The following is a 19,260-nucleotide window of genomic DNA, read 5'->3' as shown; positions in this document are numbered from 1 at the left end:
CACGATTTTCTTATTATTATTATTATTAATATTTTTATACATATTTAGTTTTTATTTTAAAGAAATAATTTATACTCTTGTAAAATGTGTTACAATTTATTATTAATTTATATCTTTTTTTGTAAATTGCAGAGGATTTTTAATGATGAGCCAAGATATTCCCTATTTTAATTTAGATGGAGAAGACTGTAAATATATTTTAAATTTTTATTTAATATTAAAAACTAGAAGTTTATTTAAAAATTAATTTGTGTAAAAATTTAATACATGCTCATTAACAAAAAAGTTATTGTATCCAAATAGAATTATCTGATTAAATAATGGCTGTATGCCAAATTTTGCAATAATTATAATTATCCTAGTTGACATTTTAAAATTTATTGCCATTTTAAAACTTCTGAAAGATCTGATAATTTTTTAGAGACTATTTGTGGAATAGAAGAACTGATATTCCTTTATTGATTATTTATCATTAAAATTTTTAGTTTCTAGTATAGTAGAATTTTAGTTTAGCAGACACTCCTGGAATAGAGACTTTGTTTGTTTAAGACAAATGTGTTTAGGAGCATATTCATTTTTTCACTGCTTCGAAAACCTAGGTCATCCTATATGCACAAGCAAAGGATTCTTTGCATTTTTACAGTAATTTTTGTGAACTGTGTATAGTTTATGCTGCCATTATAGCAGGGTGCTATTGAGGTCAATATGAATGTGGCTTTCAAAGAGATGGTCTAAAAATAGCTGGTCACTTGGCAATGATTATAAATGTAGTTATTTCACATTTGTTAAATTGGTATTTTTAATGAATATTTGCACATTCTGAATCATTAAAAATAAACTTTTTCTGGTCATGCGCATTTTGGTTTTGCTACATGGGTATCAAGTGTGTGGAAAAGCATTCCTCAAGAGCTGATAGCAGTCATTCAAGAAATACTGCATTTCAAATTCACTCGACGGATCAGAGAACAATACTTTGTGGAGTGAGAGTGAAAAAGAGGAGAGTTGTAACGAAGCTTTGGAGGGCGAGTCTGAGTAGACAAAAGGTGATAGCGTCAAGAAAACATGGTTGTTTGCTTTAATACGTGCATTTGATAATATTTTATTTGTTATTAAATGAAATAAAATTAGAATTATATTAATAAATCTAATCTTCTTTATTTTGATCATTAAAGTCACACCTTGTCCTATATGCAAGATCATCTTATAAATGAGTAAATACAGTATTTTAAAATGCATAGTAGTTTTTAAATAATTTATGTATGATTGTTTTGTAAAAGAATGTGCTAAGAACAAAATTTGGAAATAGCCAAAGGATTGATGAAAATATAGGATTATTTTTATATGATAATTAATTAACATAAAATGGCATAAAATTAATGACATTAGAAGCATAAATGCCATTTTAATATATTATAATTGGAAATTAAGACTAAAAAGGTTTAAAGATAAAAAGGGCTGTATGTAGTGATGATGCCAGGCTGATGTAGTGATTGCAACACATAGATGTTGCAATTATTACTTATCTGGCAAAACATAGAACCGTTATTCTTCTATAATCACTCAATTCTTCAATTTAGCTCCTAAAGACTTTTTATTCAGAAATGAAAAAAAAAATTGAATTAACAGTACTCACACAAGTTGAATCAAAGAAAATTTTTCAAGTGCTGATAAAAGCTGTTTTTTCAAAATATTTCCTGAATTAGAGAAATTTTTAGAGAGAGTATATTAAAGTTCAGAGTGATTATTTAGAAAAATGTTATTTTAGAATGTAAAGAAATTTATTTATTTATCTATTTATCATTTATTGTTGGTAATTTTATTTAGCTACATTTAAAATTTTTAATTTTATAATGATATAGACATTTTAATAAAAATGCTTTTTTTTATCTATAGTAATACCAGATAGGTACCATGTATTCCATGTAAGTTTTTCCAAGAGAATGGAACCATTGTGATCTTCGTGAATTATTTTTCCCATTTGGTAAGAATTTTGATAAAATTTAATATTAGTAATGTATAATATATTTCATTTTATGAATGATTTTAATGTTTAAAAAGTGTATTGAATCTAATGGTAAAATTTATCTGTATTCTAGCAAAAAACAGAAAACAATAATACAATAATAGTAAAATAAAGCACAGAAGAATAGAATACAGTGGTGATCGGTTAATGAACATAATCCGTTCCAAGACTTTGTTTGTTATCCGAATTGTTCGTTAACCAATTATCAATTTACCATAGGTTTTTATGAGAATTTGATTAATTCATTCCGAAGACCCCAAAAAATAAAAAAATATATACTTTCTTACTACAATTTATTTATATGTAATAGTAAAAATACATATATACACAGTCTTGCATTTTCCTTAGCCATGTTTTTTTCATTTGTAGGGGTTAAGAATCTGTCTAATGTCGATTGCTTTTCTTTCTTCTTCAGGACTTTTTGGAAATAATTAATAGCATTGTAATTGTAGAGATCCCTCAGCCTATTAACCTCAACCTAATTTGGATGCCATTTTAAGATCATCATTCTGACATCCTCCCACTTCTTCAAAAGATTTTTAAGAGCAGATATCGGCATCAATCCTCTTTTTCAGAAAAAAACATATTTTGCCGAGTTTTTTGGTGTTCTTCATTCAAGAGTTCTTGGCGTTCTTCTGTTGTCAGATCTGTTTCAGGTCCATTATGAGCTCTTCAATGTTCTTTATTTCTTAGATGTGATTTTTGTTGCTCGTTTAGCTGATTGAGTCTTCTTGATTATACTGTATCTTTCTTAAATAAGATTGAACTGCAGCCTACTGTAGACCTGTTCGAGCCATATTGCCCAGCAACATCAAACATCTTCTGCCCACTCTCTATCTTTGTTATTATACTCTCACCTTTCGAAAATAAAAACCGATGCAAAACTTAACAAGTATCACCCAACAGTTTCGCAAATACTAAAAAAGAATTGTTTCTGCCAGAAAAATAAAAGGCTGGAATTACAAGTGAGAGTTTCAAAGTTCAGAGGAATATTATCCGATCAGTATATACTGGATTGAGTGTTAATGTCGACATCTCCCATGCTCTGAAAAGTTTTGAATTTTTGCCTGAAGATGAGGGAAGATCAATTGGTATTCATTATTTTACGTCGCTTCTTATGTTTTTTCTGTGAGGTGTTCATTGTCCAATCATAAAAATCTTCTGCAAAAGTGTTCGTTATCCAATTTGTTCGTTAACCGATCTGTTTGTTAATCGATCACCCACTGTAGTTTTTTCCAGATATTATTATTCTTACTTTCAAATAATGAGCCCAAACTATCAGAATTTAAGGAAATATAATTTATTTGAAAATGTTTCAGGGTTTTATTTCCTACATTCTAGTGACATGCACGATGATAAAAAGTAACAATAGGATTAAAATTTAACCTTTTTTTGGTCATAAGATTATCTAAAGACAGAAAATAAAAATTTTGAAAATATTATTAAAATAACTAGACAAATTTTAATAATTTGAGTTGCCATTGGTAAGAAAATACTTAAACAATAGTAGAATCATAAAATTGATCAATAAAATAAACAATCATTTTCTGAAACTATGTCAAATGTAAATACAGTTAGAATTCTCTAATCTGACCAACTTGGAACTGTGATTCTGGACAGTCAGAAAAGAGAATAGGGAGAGTTCTTCAAAATGCATTTTTTGATCATTTTTTGAAAACTCATTTTTATGTAACATGATTTGATTTTATTCCTTTATTACATTATTAATTATTCAGAACTTTATTATATTGAAAAATAAACATTTAGGCATATTTGTGTTGTATTGTAAAAAATTGTGTTATACTGGTTTGTTGTTGAGAAGGATATTGTAGCATTTTCTGAAGGGCTACAGTATCCTTTTTATGATCTTTTGGCATACACTGAATATTTTTTCAATAATATGTTCTTCATCAACATTTAAATATTCATTTTCATTTACTGGTTCTGATTGTTTGTTAATTGCATTCTTGAAGACTTACCTCTTCATTATCTGAACAGAATGAATTATACTTATGATAAGTGTGATATGATTCCAATTAATATAACTGTTTCTTACCATGCATTCACAACAAAACATATTGCATTTAACTAACATAGCTTAATTTTGGCTGTAGGATCTTTTTTCATTTAATTTCTATTTATTATGAATTTTTTCTTTTGGTATGAAATTTTTATGACATTTTATTTTTGTCTTTTTTTTATTATGTACAATACTGTACTGTATATTTATGTCCTGATTTTCATAAATATGTTTTACTTTGTCTAAAATTTCTCTAATTATCACTGAATAAATTAATTTTATAAAAATAGTTACACATTTAGAAAATATTTAATATGTTAAGTACAATTTTCAATATCTTTTATTAGGTACAAAGTAGTACATGCTCGGTACCGCAAAGCATTGCCGGGAGTGGAACAGAAATGTGATATAACACGTGGTGGATAAAGTATAATTGATTACAGGAGACAGTACAAATACAATAAGCAATGTTCACATAGGTGAACAGTGATTACAGGATAAAGCTAAATGGTTACAGAATATAATGAGATGATTACAAAAATATACAGTAATAAAATAGCAAATACAGAATGGTTACAAAAATAAAAGTAAAGATAAGATATAAAAAACAGGTATAATACAATAGTATATACAATATGATACAAGTGCAAAGGTACGGTATAAATTGTAGGGTTGAGCACAACTAGAAAGACAGTCAGTCAATCCCTTGTGGTGTTGGTTGCAATCCTCGAATAGTTGTGAGCGAGTTTTTGAAGAAGAGGATAGAGATCCTTATTGTTAATAAGTTCGTGGTGTGGACAGGGCCAGGGAATGTTCATATCTTTGGCAGTGATCTCGATGGCTAGCCTATCCCGCTCAAGACACACACATCTGTACAAGTAGTGGTCTGGACCATCAACCTCCCTGCAGATGGCACAGAGAGGGGAGTGTTTGCCCGTGAATCTGTGGAGATAACTAGAGAATTTACCGTGTCCAGTGATGAGTTGGATAGAGTCAGGGTCAATGGTAATCTTCTGGTTGAGGTACGTAGTGATGTCAGGAATAAAGTTGAAGGTAGAATTGCTATGGTTTTGGCTCCAGGAGCTTTGCCAGCAGTTAATCAGGTCTTTATGGAGTAGGTTTTTAATCGTAGACAGACTGAGTTTACTGTAAATGGGTTGGAGTGAGTTGTCATTCGCGGCCTGCTTAGCAAGCTGGTCAGCTCGCTCGTTGCCGATGGTACCCTGATGTCCTTGGGTCCAGCTGATGTAGTATCGGTTGCTAGAGTGGAGGACGGCTTTTTTGATGGCAATGGTTATGGGATGAGGTTTGTCGCTGTTGATGAGAGAGATAGCTGACTGGCAGTCAGTGTAGATGGTAATCTTCAGGTTGTTGTAATACTCTTCAATCCAGATTATAGCTAAGTGGATTGCTTTCAGCTCGGCCTGAAAGACCGAGCAAAGACTGTCAAGCTTAAAGCCCTGATGAAAAATTTTGGAATTGTTACCATAAACAACAAAGGCACATCCAGTATTGCCGTTGATTCCAGAGCCATCAGTGTAGATGTTTAGGTCAGAGTCCATGGGAGAGTCAGTGATAATATAGTCATTGATGTAAGGAGCAGAGAGATCAGCAGTAGTGCACATGCCCTCATACCTGGCAGCAGGGATAGTGAGGCTGGTGGTGTGTATGTCTTGCCCCATCTTGAGGCTCCAAAGCTGGTACCTATCGTTGATGATACTAGTGATGGGTGGTCTCTTGGTAATCACCTGAAGACTAGTATTGGGAATAGTTGTTAAGTACAGTACCAACATATGTAATAAATATACTGTACATTATCTCGATTACAGTATTCTACTGTAGTACTATATAGCAATGTACTGGAATAAGCATGTACTTATATGACAAAGCCTAATCAATCTGACTGGGCTTCAGGTTAGAGACTGCACAAAGCTATGCTGCAAATGCATAACTACATTTAGTGTAGTGTTTCCCAAAGTTTGGACAATGTTTGCGAATGAATCATTGTATTGTTTCTATTTGCTACACTTATCAAATACTGTAACTTGATAAGCAAAAATAAATAAAAATTATGCAAACTGGGACAAAAACCCTTTGTTCAGATTAGTGAACAGAATGGGACTTCAAAAAGGATGGTTATAGTTAGTTGTAGATTGATCAGTTTATCTAGAAAGAGCCCACAGATGGGGGTGAGTATTTTGGTCAGATTAGAAATCGCTAACTGCAGTAACAAGTGTGTATGAATGAATGAATATGCTACAAAGAATAAATGTGTATATTATTACAATTTTAGTCTCTGTAATCCAAAAATTATTGGTAGACCAATCTCACAGCAATATCATTGGTCCACAAGCAACCCGAAATGCATATGATGTAATTCTAAATAAAATCAATTTGCCAATGATATCGCTGTGAGATTGGTCTACCAATAGTTTTTGGATTACAGAGACTAAAAGCGTAATAATATCTACATATACAGCAAAACATTTATATATTAATTAATAAATGTATAATGAATATGAAATAAAGTTAAGCCCATACTCATATATAATGACATATTTGTATTTGCTGTAATATAATGTACAATTTTTTCCTCCAGAGATGATGAAATCAATATGAAATAATTTTAAATTTGAATTTTATTGATATTTAAAACCATTTCATATTGATTTTATTTAGTTGATGATAGTTTCAGGATTTATTACTTTTTATTTTATTTTACTTGATATTTTAAAATTTAAAATTTTTATTTTAAGAAATTTAAAACAAACTATAGTTATAATAAAATTAATTTGTAAGTAATTTATAATTTTTAATTATCTTAAAAATTGAATTTATATAAGTATAGTAATATTATGTTATAAAATAAGTGTTTTTCATATGTCTGTATATAAAGGGCACATACAAATCTCATGGATAGATGACACATCAGCTTTTGTTGCTTTAAAGGATCCTGATCAGGCATCAAAAGGTAAATATTAATTTTAAACATTGTTAATAATTATCAAGTAATTAACAGTAATTTCTATTAATACTTAGTTATGAAAAGACTTACAAAAGGGAAGAATATTATTTATAAAGTAAGATCATTTGCTGATTACAAAAGAGGATCAAACATATCTCTCACAAAATCTGATTCTTCATTACCATGTTCTGATGTAAATTTACCTGTTAAAAGAAAAAAAAGCAGCAGAAATGCAGAGTAAGTAATTTGGTTAATAATAATTCTAAATTTATTCTATTAAATTAATATAATTAGCATTATTTTGTCAAAGATTTCTACTGTTATAAAATGAAATTCAGTATCAGAAACATTAAAATCACAAAGATATTGTTTAAAATGAAATGAACATATTTTTTAAATTCTTAATTCCTTAATTAAAAGGAGCAAAACTGTTTTCAAAATTTATTTATCAGAAATTTTCAACATGATTTATAGCAAATTCATATAATTTATCAGTTCTTAATTCATTCTGAAATTAATGGTATACAATAAATCATAATATTGAATTTAAAGAATATTAATAAATTTTAAAAGTATTATAAATATAAAGATTACTTGAATTTATAAAAGTTAAATAGTTGAAAGTTTATTACATCACTTGTTATAGATCTATATATTTGGGAACACTGTGATCTTGGTGTTTTTCTGAAATACAATTCTTTTAGAACAATCATCCAGATTGATAGTTGAATTGTGCAGTCCCAAGGCAGCAGCAAGTTGATGCAGGTTCGATCAGGTTAAATCCAGAGGTCTAGTAGAAACTTTGGAAGGAAGGCGATGACACAGAGAGAGAGAGACGATGGCAATATTAGGAGAAAGATGACTCAATTGACAATTACGATGACGACCAACACTGTGTCCTTGAACATCAGGGTTTTATAGACTGTTTCCTTTCTAATTCTTCTTTTAATTGGCTGGGCTTTCCCCCTGCTCTCAATTGGTCTCTCTATTGTCTTCAGGTAGAAATTGAGATCAGTTCAGATCACGAGAAAGGTCTAGCCAGGATTGCTAATAAAACTAAGACACCTGCATTCATATTTTTACTTGTTATTTCCTTTTATGATGATTTAGAATGTTAATACTGCTTTTTTTCTATGTTTTTTGTTTGTCAGATCTTCTTTTATCCCAATCAAATTCACTTCTAGCTAATGTATATGAGCAATAGTGTCAAAGTTTGGCATTGCTGACGTGATGTATGTTAACTAAATACTTTTCGGCATTGTGTTCGGGACTTGCTTGTTTGTCTCTTTGTCACGTTTATTATTTTATTTTATTACAAATCTTTATAAATCTTTTTAGGTTTGAACTCAATCTGGGGCCTCACATTTAAGTAAAAAATGATAAGAGTAAAGGACAATCCTTAAAAACAAAATAGAAACAGATAGAGGAAGGAAAAAAGCATAGTATGCTGTTGACATTAGTTTTTCAAACAAACTCTTGGAAAAGCCATATGATTATGCAAACAGCAAATATCTTTAATTTAAAATTCAATTTAATTCAGCTAAAACAAACATACTAATCTCAGAACCAATGGATGGAAGGTGGAAATCTTATAAATCATAAGGTCATGAAAGGAACCAGTAATGTAAATTTAATAAAACTTCTTTCTGATATAGTTTTATCTACATGAAAAACAATAAAAGAGGCTAATTCAAGTTTTTAATTTAGAAATGTCATGCAAAAATCTTTATGATGAGAACAACTGCTCTGTAGATTTAAAAAAACAGCAATTTACATTGGAACAAATTTCTTGAATTCTTTGAAAGGTTTAAATCATAAATTAGTTTTAAAGACTAAGAATGAGTGATATAATTGCTTTGAGCAATTTATATTAGTTAAAACATATAAGCAATGGCATTATGAACCAAGTGTGGAATTTTAACCTTTAATTTTTTAGTTTCTATTGAATTTATTCAAAAGTAACTATTAGTTGTTAAAGATAGTATTTCAGTTCTTATTAAAAGAAAAACAAAATTTGAAATATTTTAATATTGAATTTTTATAAGTATATTTAGATTAGGTTTAATTGCATAATTATTTCTTTTCATACTATATGTAATTTTATTTTTAGAATTACATCATCTGTACGAACTATTGATCCAATTCCCGAAGAAGATGAAGAGGCCAAATCTTCAGATTCTGGTAAATTATATAATTTCAAAATTATACAATATAAACAAAATATTTTTATAAAATGTATGCATAAAATATTTATTAATATAGTATATTAAATAAAGTCCAGTTTAATTTTACAATCAAATTGTTTAGTTATTAATAGAGAATAGGGTAAAATTTTTATATCTAGTTAAATTTTAGAGCATAGTGGTTTAATATTTGTAAATTATTTATTATAAACTTCTGTCATAGGAGTTTTTTTTACAAGTAGTTAAATTAACTGAAATCATAATTATAATAATATAATACTTAAAATTAATAAGTTGATTCACATATCTGTTAAGTAAAAAGAGCAATAAAATCAGATCTAATAATCAAGGATTTATTATGTTTATATCATCATCAAAACTTAACAGAAAAGATTAAATGAAAGATTCTGAAGTTCAGTTTTTATTTGAAACAGTTAGAATTAGATTATTAATTTTTGAAGTGTTTGTAAACATTATTATAAATTAAAATTAAATAAATAAACAAAACATACATAAGTACTTTGAAAAGTAATATAAATTGCAAATGTATATTATTTTTAAGCTAAAAATAAAATACAATATTTAATTGATAATAATGAATTGTAAAACAAATGAATAATTATAATAAATGTACAGTAAAAAACTGACACAGATACATATCATTTTATTTTTCATGTTTATGTAATAAAATTTTAAAAACAATTTAAATAAGTTAAATGTGTATATTTAATTCTATTCTGGTGTTTTAATGCTTATTTCTAACTTTCTAACTCAATTTCTCCTTTGAATATCTCTTTTATTCTGTTTCATAAAATCTTGGAGACAATATAATAAAAACATTTGACAATTAACAACATTTGCTTGTGAGATTTATTCTTTATAAAAGATGAATAATAATTATTTCTAAATTGAAATAAAAAATATACAAAGCAATCAAAAACATGGTAAAATAGTAAGTTAGTGTTTATTTCACTTAAGCAAAAGTTTGGTAGAACTTGAGAAACAAATTTATTTGTTTGAGTGAATATATTGATATTATGTAGAGATATTTGTTAAAATTATAAAAATCACAATAAAAAAATATTTTCTATCAACAAGACTAAATAAGAATTTTTGCTCATACTTATATTCTTGTTTTACAACAAATTTTATTACCAGCAGAAAAATTATTTAAATAAATAAATTATATTTAAACAAAGTAAACTAGAAACCTTATAGATATATTAAAATTTTTAAAAGCTGCTAATATTGCATTTTCAAATTAACATTCTTACTTAGAGAATGTTTCAAAGAATGGTTTTCATTATCAATTATGAAAAATCTTTATATCCAGGTAAAAGTATTGGAAACTGATTATCAAGTTTTGAAATATTGGCTTAAAATGAATAAAGAGTAAAATTAGAAATTAATTTTTAAAATTTTTACATTCTTTATGAGTGCAATATAATTAGCTTTCAACTGTCTAATTTAAAAATACTTTTCAGAAATACATGAACAAAAATTGCTTTATGACTCCTTTAAATTTGAAGAAGTTATGGCATTAAATACAAATTAAAATGTATGCAACTTAATAGCCATTTATTCTATAATATTTATACAATAAATAAATAAATTCTATATTCTAAAAATATTTTTTTGATGTTTATGATGTATTTCAAACACAATAAAAGGCTTTGCATTGTTAGAGAAATAGTCAGTTATCACATAAAAATTAGTGTATTTTTAATTATTAGAAAATATTTAATTAACATTTCTCTTTCTCTTAATATTTTGTTTATATATATAAGCAATACAATATATATGTATTTCATTTGATTAAATTATTATATATATATATTTTTTTCTTTTCTTTTCTTTTCTTATTTTAGAACCCCAAAGTAAAATTCCTAAACGAGATGAATCAACTGTTGAAATGGAACTAACACAGAATAAAGAACAGAATACAAAAAAATTATTTGAAGAAGAAAACAACTGGTGATTCCTTTGAATTTTATGATTTCAAAAATAAATCATAATGTTACAATCAAGAAAGGAAGACAGCATTTTTTCATTGTTTTTATTTTTTTGTTTAAAAGTATTTATGTGACTAATTTATATAAATATAATTTTTAAAATTTGGGAATATAAAGATTTGAAAAAGAACAATCGAAAAATTATGCATAAATTTATAACTGTATAAACTGGATCTTAGTGATTAAAGGAATAAAATTCAGTTTTGTATTTAAGAATTATTTGATTTTTTTCAATGTTTAAATTATTTAAGAAATTATATATGCAATGTTTTTAATAATAAAACTTAATTGATGAATTTACTCGATGAACAATTAAACAAACTATTTTAAAATAATCAGATAAATATTACAAAAAGTGCAAGCAATTCCACTGATAATTCAGTAAACTTAAAACAATAATGTTTTAAATTAAAGGTGTGGATGAATTGCTAAAGAAATTGTTCTTAAAATGTAGCGAGCAATTGACATTATTCCAAGATTGAAAAAGAAAACATTAGAAATCAATTAGTTTCAACTTTAAAATAATAAACATTTTTAAATAAATGAGTTAAATTAAAAAAAGGTCAAAGTAATGAACTGAATAAAGTAATTTTTATAATAAAATTTTTTTAAATAATAATTTGGATGAAATAAAATATTTTGCCAAAAATTCAGTTATTACTAAAATTTAAAGCAAAATGTTGATTTTAATAATTTTTCTGGAAATTATCACCAAATATCTGTTTAATATTATTCAGTTTCCAAATTATTATTAACATTTTAAAAACAGTAGTGTTGAATAATTAAGATAAAACAAAATTTTAGTACAAATCAATTTCATTTATATTATTACTTTCATTATAAACATGAGCATTTCAAGAGAGATACCTAGGGAAAGCTGAACAAAAAGTCTATTATTACATATACATGTTTAGTTTATAAAAAGACAAATTATTATTAGTTGCTGTTGTTAAATTATCTTACTTTGAAGTTTAATAAATATAGATTGTATACATGACTATTGATGTATTTTCTACCATGCATGAAAGATCAACTTAAATGGAAAAAGATTTTGAAAGATGGTTTTATTTTGAATTTATTTGTAAAATGTGGAAAAAACAAATGGAAATTTTATGGATAAAGTTATTTAAGTAGTAATAATATTCTAACTTCCCATTAGAAGTGTTATATTTATATTATTTCTAAAAGCAGATTACTAAATTAATTAATGGATCAAGAAGTTTCGGAATGGTCGAAGAGATGCTGTTGAAAAAAGATGTTTTTTTATATTTTACATTCAGAACAGATTAATCATAATTCCTTTTAAAAGCATTTTCAAAGTACAGTACAATATAAATAATAATGAATTGCTATAATGTTTCTTCATCATATTATGAAATGTGTAAAGTTTTAAAGTATATTCTTTTAAACATCAAATTTAAGCATTTCTTGTAAACCGGTAGCTGATGATATAATTTTATTTTTTGAGTTAATATGGATCTTTCTACGTTATCAAAAATCAAAAAGAAATCCTTATTTCCTTTTAAAACTTTAAATTTCTCATTAAATTCATTTCAGTTTGAAACAATTTATTTTTAGGAGAGAAAGTATAGTGTGTGACATTTTTTTCTTTGTTTATTTTTTTAGTTAAACCAATAAAATTCAATTTATTGAGACTTCTGCAATCATACTATTAGTGGTAGAAGTGAAAAGTCATATTAATCCTTATAAATATGTAATGTTTCATACCTTATCTGTCCTAATAGTTTTATAATAGATTGTATCTCCACATTCTATCTTGTTTATAACAGTGCTTGTGTCAAGTATTTTTCCTCATATTAATCCTTAATTATATTGTAGTCTGGTGCTTTCTTAAAATCTTAAGCCTGTAAATTATTGAATTCCTTTAAAAAAATGTTCTTTAACAACTCCAGATGTTCAAAAATTGATTTTTTTTCTTTTTGTTCTTTAAACTACAGCAGAGTTGATTGAAAACCATACACAATCTGCTGAAGAAATGATTCTATTATTATATACAAACTAGCAAAATGTATTTTATTGTTAATCAATATCTCAGATCAATATTTAGCCATTAAATTTAATCAATAATAATAATTATTTATTTACTAAAGCAACATTTTCTATAATTGCTCTACATATATATACATACATTATATAGTTTAAAGCATTATTATGTATTTTATAATTTTTTAATATTCAATACAAATCTGAATTAATATATTTTCTAGAAGAGAATGCATAAATTCAATTCACATCAGTTTAATTATTTAAACTATTTAAGTAAATTATTTTTATTTTTATAAATTTATATTTAAAATTGTAATAATATATATATTTACGATATGTTATATACAGTGTATATAAAATTTAAAATTTTAAAAAACATTAAATATGGAAATGTACCTAATTATCTGGATTTTTATATTTTATTTTCCAGTTTCTCACGCTCATTTCCTGTCCCCTTTAGGCAAGGTTCTTTAGAAATTCCCAGATATATTCAAACGAACATGACGGCGCTTTTTAATCGTGTTAATTAATAGAAACGGGACAAGGTACGACCTATTTTCTGTTACATCGTTCCTTCAGATAATTATTTCTATAATGCAAATTTCATGGCACTTTTTGTCATTTAAATAACATTTAATACGCTGTTTGTAAAGATTTAATAATTTTTCGTTATAAAATTATTCGAATTTAAATAATTACATGTGATAAAAATTCCAAGAAAACAGTAGATGATTTAGGAATTATCATCGTTTATTAGAATTATTATGAAGAGGAAAGTTCTCGTTAATTATGTTCTACGAAAGTATAGAGTATCTAATCTGATTATCGCCAAGAAACGTTTTTTTTTTTTTTTTGATACGTTTAAATATTTTCGAAAGGTTATTCAATAACAGTCAAAAGAAAGATTAAACGATGAGAACTTACAAATTACTCTCAAATTATCTTTTCTCAATAGTTTCTCCATGACAAATTTTTCACTTCCAACTTGATGCTCAAATTGTTCGTTTTATCTCTGTTATCAACAAATGTCTATTTATCTTATTCGCCTATAAATATATCAAACCAATTATCTTCATCGTTACGCGCATCTGAATTATCAGTTAAATAGCTGGGTTTAAAGACTTTCACTCATTTCTCACATCGTCAGAATATTTTTCCCCCAACGTTTTTGTATACCTAAACAATTACAGATCTCTTATCTGCTTGTTTTTATACTGGAAAAAACATTTTGCAAACGATACGTGTAATAATTGAAAAAATATATATATATATATATATTTTTTTTTTTTAGATTATTCCATACTTCCTGTTCAGAAAATATACACAAAATTCGCAATTATATTCTATTTTAAAATAAAGTATAGCAACAATTTCTGTTTTGATTTAATCAATTTAAAATATTAATTTTATAAGAGAGAATATTCCTCAATGTTACGAAAGAACATATTTTAAAATTCTGATATAATATTAATTACATGAAATTTCCTTGAACTAAAGAATTTTTATAACTTGTTATAAATTTTATCAGTTTTTAAAATGAATAATACATGACTAATTATCCCCCAAACATTACTTATCTTAATTAACTTCTGTTAATTATTCTGTTTTTAAGTTAGTTAATAAATTATTTGCATATTACATTAAAGTATAGTAGTATAAAATAGATTATTAGAACTAACTGTTACAAATTACATGTGTTTTTTTCTTTTTTTAGATTTCTAGTTTAAATTATAATTAAAATAATGTCGGCCTTATAGTTTATTTGAGAATTCCTATCTTAGAAATTCAATATTAATAATATAAAGGATAAATTGCATAAATTCAGTGTGGTAAGAAGTCTATTTTGCAAAGTGAGATCATACAGTTATTGGTTGTTGTTATTATATTTCATGGAAAAATAACTTTTTACAATACTAATTATTGAATAGTTAGCATTCTTATAATTCTTATAAGAATAATTTAATTGTAATTTATCCTTCCAAATACTAAGAAATCAACCTTGAGAAATATAAAGTGGGATAAGAAAAGCTTAAATAACGCATGCATATAATTTTATTTCTTAAATTTTTAAATAAATAAAAAAAATGAGGATATTCTTTCTGAAGGAAAATGATTAATAGAATTATTTGCTTCCATCCAGCTAACACTTTCATTGTAGCATCGAATGAAAGCAACATAGTAGTTACAGTTAATTGGATAGAGAATTATGACATATTAATCTTGTGTTGAGCTGCAATTTAATTTTCACGCTATCTCTCGAATAATCTTCAGCAAAAATACTTTTAGGATTAAGTAAATATAATTAATATATCTGTCAACGTTAACGATTTCACAATGAAAGCAAATACGAAGATTTAATTGTCAAAAATATTTAAAATTTGAAAGAAGTATAACATTGGTAAAGTCGCTTTTAAAACTTTCAAAACGATTAGAAAGATTTTAGCTTATTAACAATTGACAGTTCGATAAATTTAAATTTAATATAATTAAAATGTTATTGAAATCTCATTTAAAGATAAATTGATTATAAATGATTTATTATCCTTAAATTCTAATAGTCCATATCGAAGTAATCTTATCTGATTATTTTAATTCTATAGAATTTTAGTTAATATCTTTCTATAAGAAAAAATTTCCCTGCACTGCTTTTTTTTCATACTTTATTATACAATAGCTGTAAAAAAATTAATCGTATTGAGTTTTAATACACTAGTTGAAATTTGTATTCATTTTCTACGTGGTCTTTCTTTAGTGTCATACGAATTAGTTCTTATAGATCTACTTTATAAAAAACATTTAACTTATAATTTATTAATAAAGAAGAATGAGCAATTAAAGGAAGCTCCTAAAAATATGAAATGTTTTTATGAAGGTGTCTTATTTAACAAGGAATTTTATTTTGTTTGTATCAATTATTATAGATAGGTTATTAACACTCTTAATCAACTATTAAAAAATAATAAAGAGAACTTTTCGCTTTGTGGGCAGTGAAGCCAGGTATTCGTTTGCGTAAACAGAAAATAGAATTCTGATTTTTTTTTTTTTTTTCCAGTAACGGTTCTCATATGCAGAAATTGTGTCATCGACTTGTAACTTGAAAATGTAATCTACAGACTTTCGGCTTTTATGCTAGCTTAACATTTTAATTTTTGACATTGTTCGTACTGAAGACAAACGAAGGATACGAATAAATGGAATTTCTGCATTTGCAAGTTATTCTGATATCCGGTGCAAGGGATGCACAGACGAAGGGCCTCTGAAATGGGCTATCAAAAATGATAATATTATATTTTCATTTTGAAATTTTAAAAAAATTAACCGACCATTTCTATCGTATTTGATTTTCTTTTTAAATTTTTTTTTTTTTCTAAAAAGGGAACCAAAAATAATTTTGCATAGGACCCATGAAGAGTAAGTTGCGGCACTGCCGATATCGCAGATTAGGATTCTAACGCTTTGGTTCCGGAACTGTAACCATGGATTTGTATGTATGTATATAATATATATATATATATATATATATAAAGCCTTCGATTCTGGATTTTCATTGACTGAAATTTTTTATTTTAAAAGTTCAGTTTTGTCAACTGTAACAGAAAAATGACGTCTTTTCTGTTCCTGTCCGTGTCATGTTTTCGCACGTGAGTATTGGCTTAAGAAAGTTTTTCCATTCCTATAAGGGAGTCGTTCCCGGATTATAAGGGACGAGGCTCGACAGTCCGGCTTAAATTTTTCTGGGTGGGTTGACATTCGTGAAAATTTCTGAGCCGAATGGACTTAAACCCAAGATTTCCGCAGCAGTAACTGGGACTCTGCCGTGTCGATCGTCTTACTGAAATTGTACAAAACATATAAGTGTGTAAGATAATTCGGAATATTGTATGCCTTCATAAATATTCATTAATACAAAATGAAAACAAGAAAACACATTCATATGAACTCTCAATATGTTAATATATATGTCAATATATATTATCATATGTCAATATGTGAATGTTAAATTCGTATTGTTGGTTTTATGTATCATCTTCCATTACCGTTTACATTTTTATCATTAAAAATATTAAGGATCCTCAATTTCTTATTATCTATTGAATGATAAAAAATTGGAACTTCTATTCTACATCTGTGGAAAAAGCGCTTAAATACTATAAGCTCAATCTGATTTTAAAATTCTATAATATACGATTAAAAATGTTTATCCAGATATGAAAATAAGCCAATAAGTTTTCAGCAATTTACTTTATATAATAAATGTTTAAAAAATAATTGAATCAGGTTTTAGCGTAAGATATTCATTTGTGTGTAAACCGAAGGTAATGTAATAAATGTATTTATTTGGTGTAAGCAAAAAACAGAGTTCATATGGAGTTAGAGAGCCAAAATCGCTGTTTTCTTACAAGTGTAACAATATAACAAATCTTCTGCGACTGATGTTTGAAGAAAGATTGAAGTACTTAATGAATCATCAAACACCTGATGCTGAGAAATGTTTATTAAACAAACACTAACAAACAAGATGGCCTATCATATTGGGTCGAAAACGTTAATGTTTGTTTAATAAACATTTCTCAGCATCAGGTGTTTGATGATTCATTAAGTATTTTAACGAGCTGAGTATGATATTTAGTTAGAAGGATTGGAGTTTATGATATTCTTTACAGCATTAAATAAATCAATTTTACCGCTGCCAGTCAGTGATCGATCAGCAAAAATATCGAATAAATGTTTGAGATAGTCCCATGGAAATTAAGTCATGTAATTTTTTAAATATGAAAGTTTGGTTTAGATCTATTACTAGTTCCAGATCAGTAGCGTATTATAGCTTCATGGAGCACAGGCAAATTTGAATTAGGTTCGTGTTCAGTACAGTTTTGACTTCAGATATTTTTCTTCGAGGGAATTTTTTGAGGGAATATTTTCTTATAAAAGATTGTTTTGGGGCCCCATGCAATTGCCCTTTTTATCCGTAGCATAACATTTATTACTAGATATACATTTATTCAGTAGCAATTCTAATTTTAGTGAAACTAACAATCGGAAGCGATAATTTTGTTTCATAAATAGCTGAATTTTATTATGGAATAAATATTTTTATTTAAAAAATAAAAATCATTGTTTTCATTCATTCGAGCGCATTGTAAGTTTTAATTGAAAAAATACAGTATTAAGAAAAATATAGATTTGTTTCGCTTCATTACATTGCGTGTAAGGCGTCGTCATTTGAAAATAATATTTCTATTTAAACTTTCATCTCCTATTATTTATTTAGTATAACAGTAATAGCATTTAATTGCAATGATATATAAAAATGTGCAGAAAAATATAATACAATTAGAAGTAATACTGTAGAAAAAGGACGTCGTGGCCTTAGGCTTATTTCAGACATCCACAAAAAAGAAAGAAGGGAGAAAGAAAAAGCAAAGAAAAGATAAGAATAATTTAGTTTTAAAAAAAAAAAGAAGAAGAAAAGGACAAGAAAAGGAAGTGGCGAAAGATCGGATGAAGAAAAGAACAAGAGAACTACAGTAACAATATACCTTTCTTCTATGAAACAATCATATTAACTACTAAGAATCAAGAAAAGGAAAGTCTGGAAGTAGAAGTTTCAAGAACATTTTTAAAAACGACTTAGTTATTTTTAAAACTATTTTTCTACTTTTTGTACAGGAAAACATATTAAGATTTAAAATAAATGTTTCGCATTTATTTTAAGCTTATATAATTTAGCGTAATAAAGTCATGGAATATCTGAAAGTATTGTAATTGAGGTGTTGCAGTTTAAATTGTGATATTGTCTCGTATCTTCGATATTCACGAATACAAACGCCAGAAAAAAAAAAAAGAAAATATATAAGTTAAAAGTTAATAAATTAATTTAATTATATTCAGAAAATATTTAAATACTATTTCTTTATAATCGAATGTTTTCTCTTATAAATTATAACTTTTTGCCACTCTACACATTAATCTGTTAATAAACAAATAACAGCAAAAGTGTAAACACTGTGTTACTGTATAAACCAGATGTTGACTCTAAGAAAGGAGTT

At 26.5% G+C, this 19,260-nt stretch overlaps 1 protein-coding gene across 1 annotated transcript in view; it reads left to right on the top strand.

Annotated features, from left to right (window-relative positions):
* LOC136988839 (poly(A)-specific ribonuclease PARN-like) overlaps positions 1-11,422 on the top strand; it is a 76,995-nt gene extending 65,573 nt beyond the window's left edge. Inside the window, exons 14-19 of the mRNA XM_067286815.1 lie at positions 133-188; positions 1,894-1,981; positions 6,940-7,014; positions 7,083-7,245; positions 9,119-9,189; positions 11,060-11,422. Coding sequence (XP_067142916.1) covers positions 133-188; positions 1,894-1,955 — 118 coding nt within the window. The 3' untranslated portion in view covers positions 1,956-1,981; positions 6,940-7,014; positions 7,083-7,245; positions 9,119-9,189; positions 11,060-11,422. The remainder of the gene's footprint in view (positions 1-132; positions 189-1,893; positions 1,982-6,939; positions 7,015-7,082; positions 7,246-9,118; positions 9,190-11,059) is intronic.
* Positions 11,423-19,260: the final 7,838 nt, after the last annotated feature.

The sequence above is a fragment of the Centruroides vittatus genome, unplaced genomic scaffold, assembly GCF_030686945.1.
Source record: "Centruroides vittatus isolate TY-2023 unplaced genomic scaffold, ASM3068694v2 scaffold_386, whole genome shotgun sequence".
Lineage (NCBI taxonomy): Eukaryota > Metazoa > Arthropoda > Arachnida > Scorpiones > Buthidae > Centruroides > Centruroides vittatus.
This window is presented reverse-complemented; position numbering and strand designations above follow the sequence as displayed.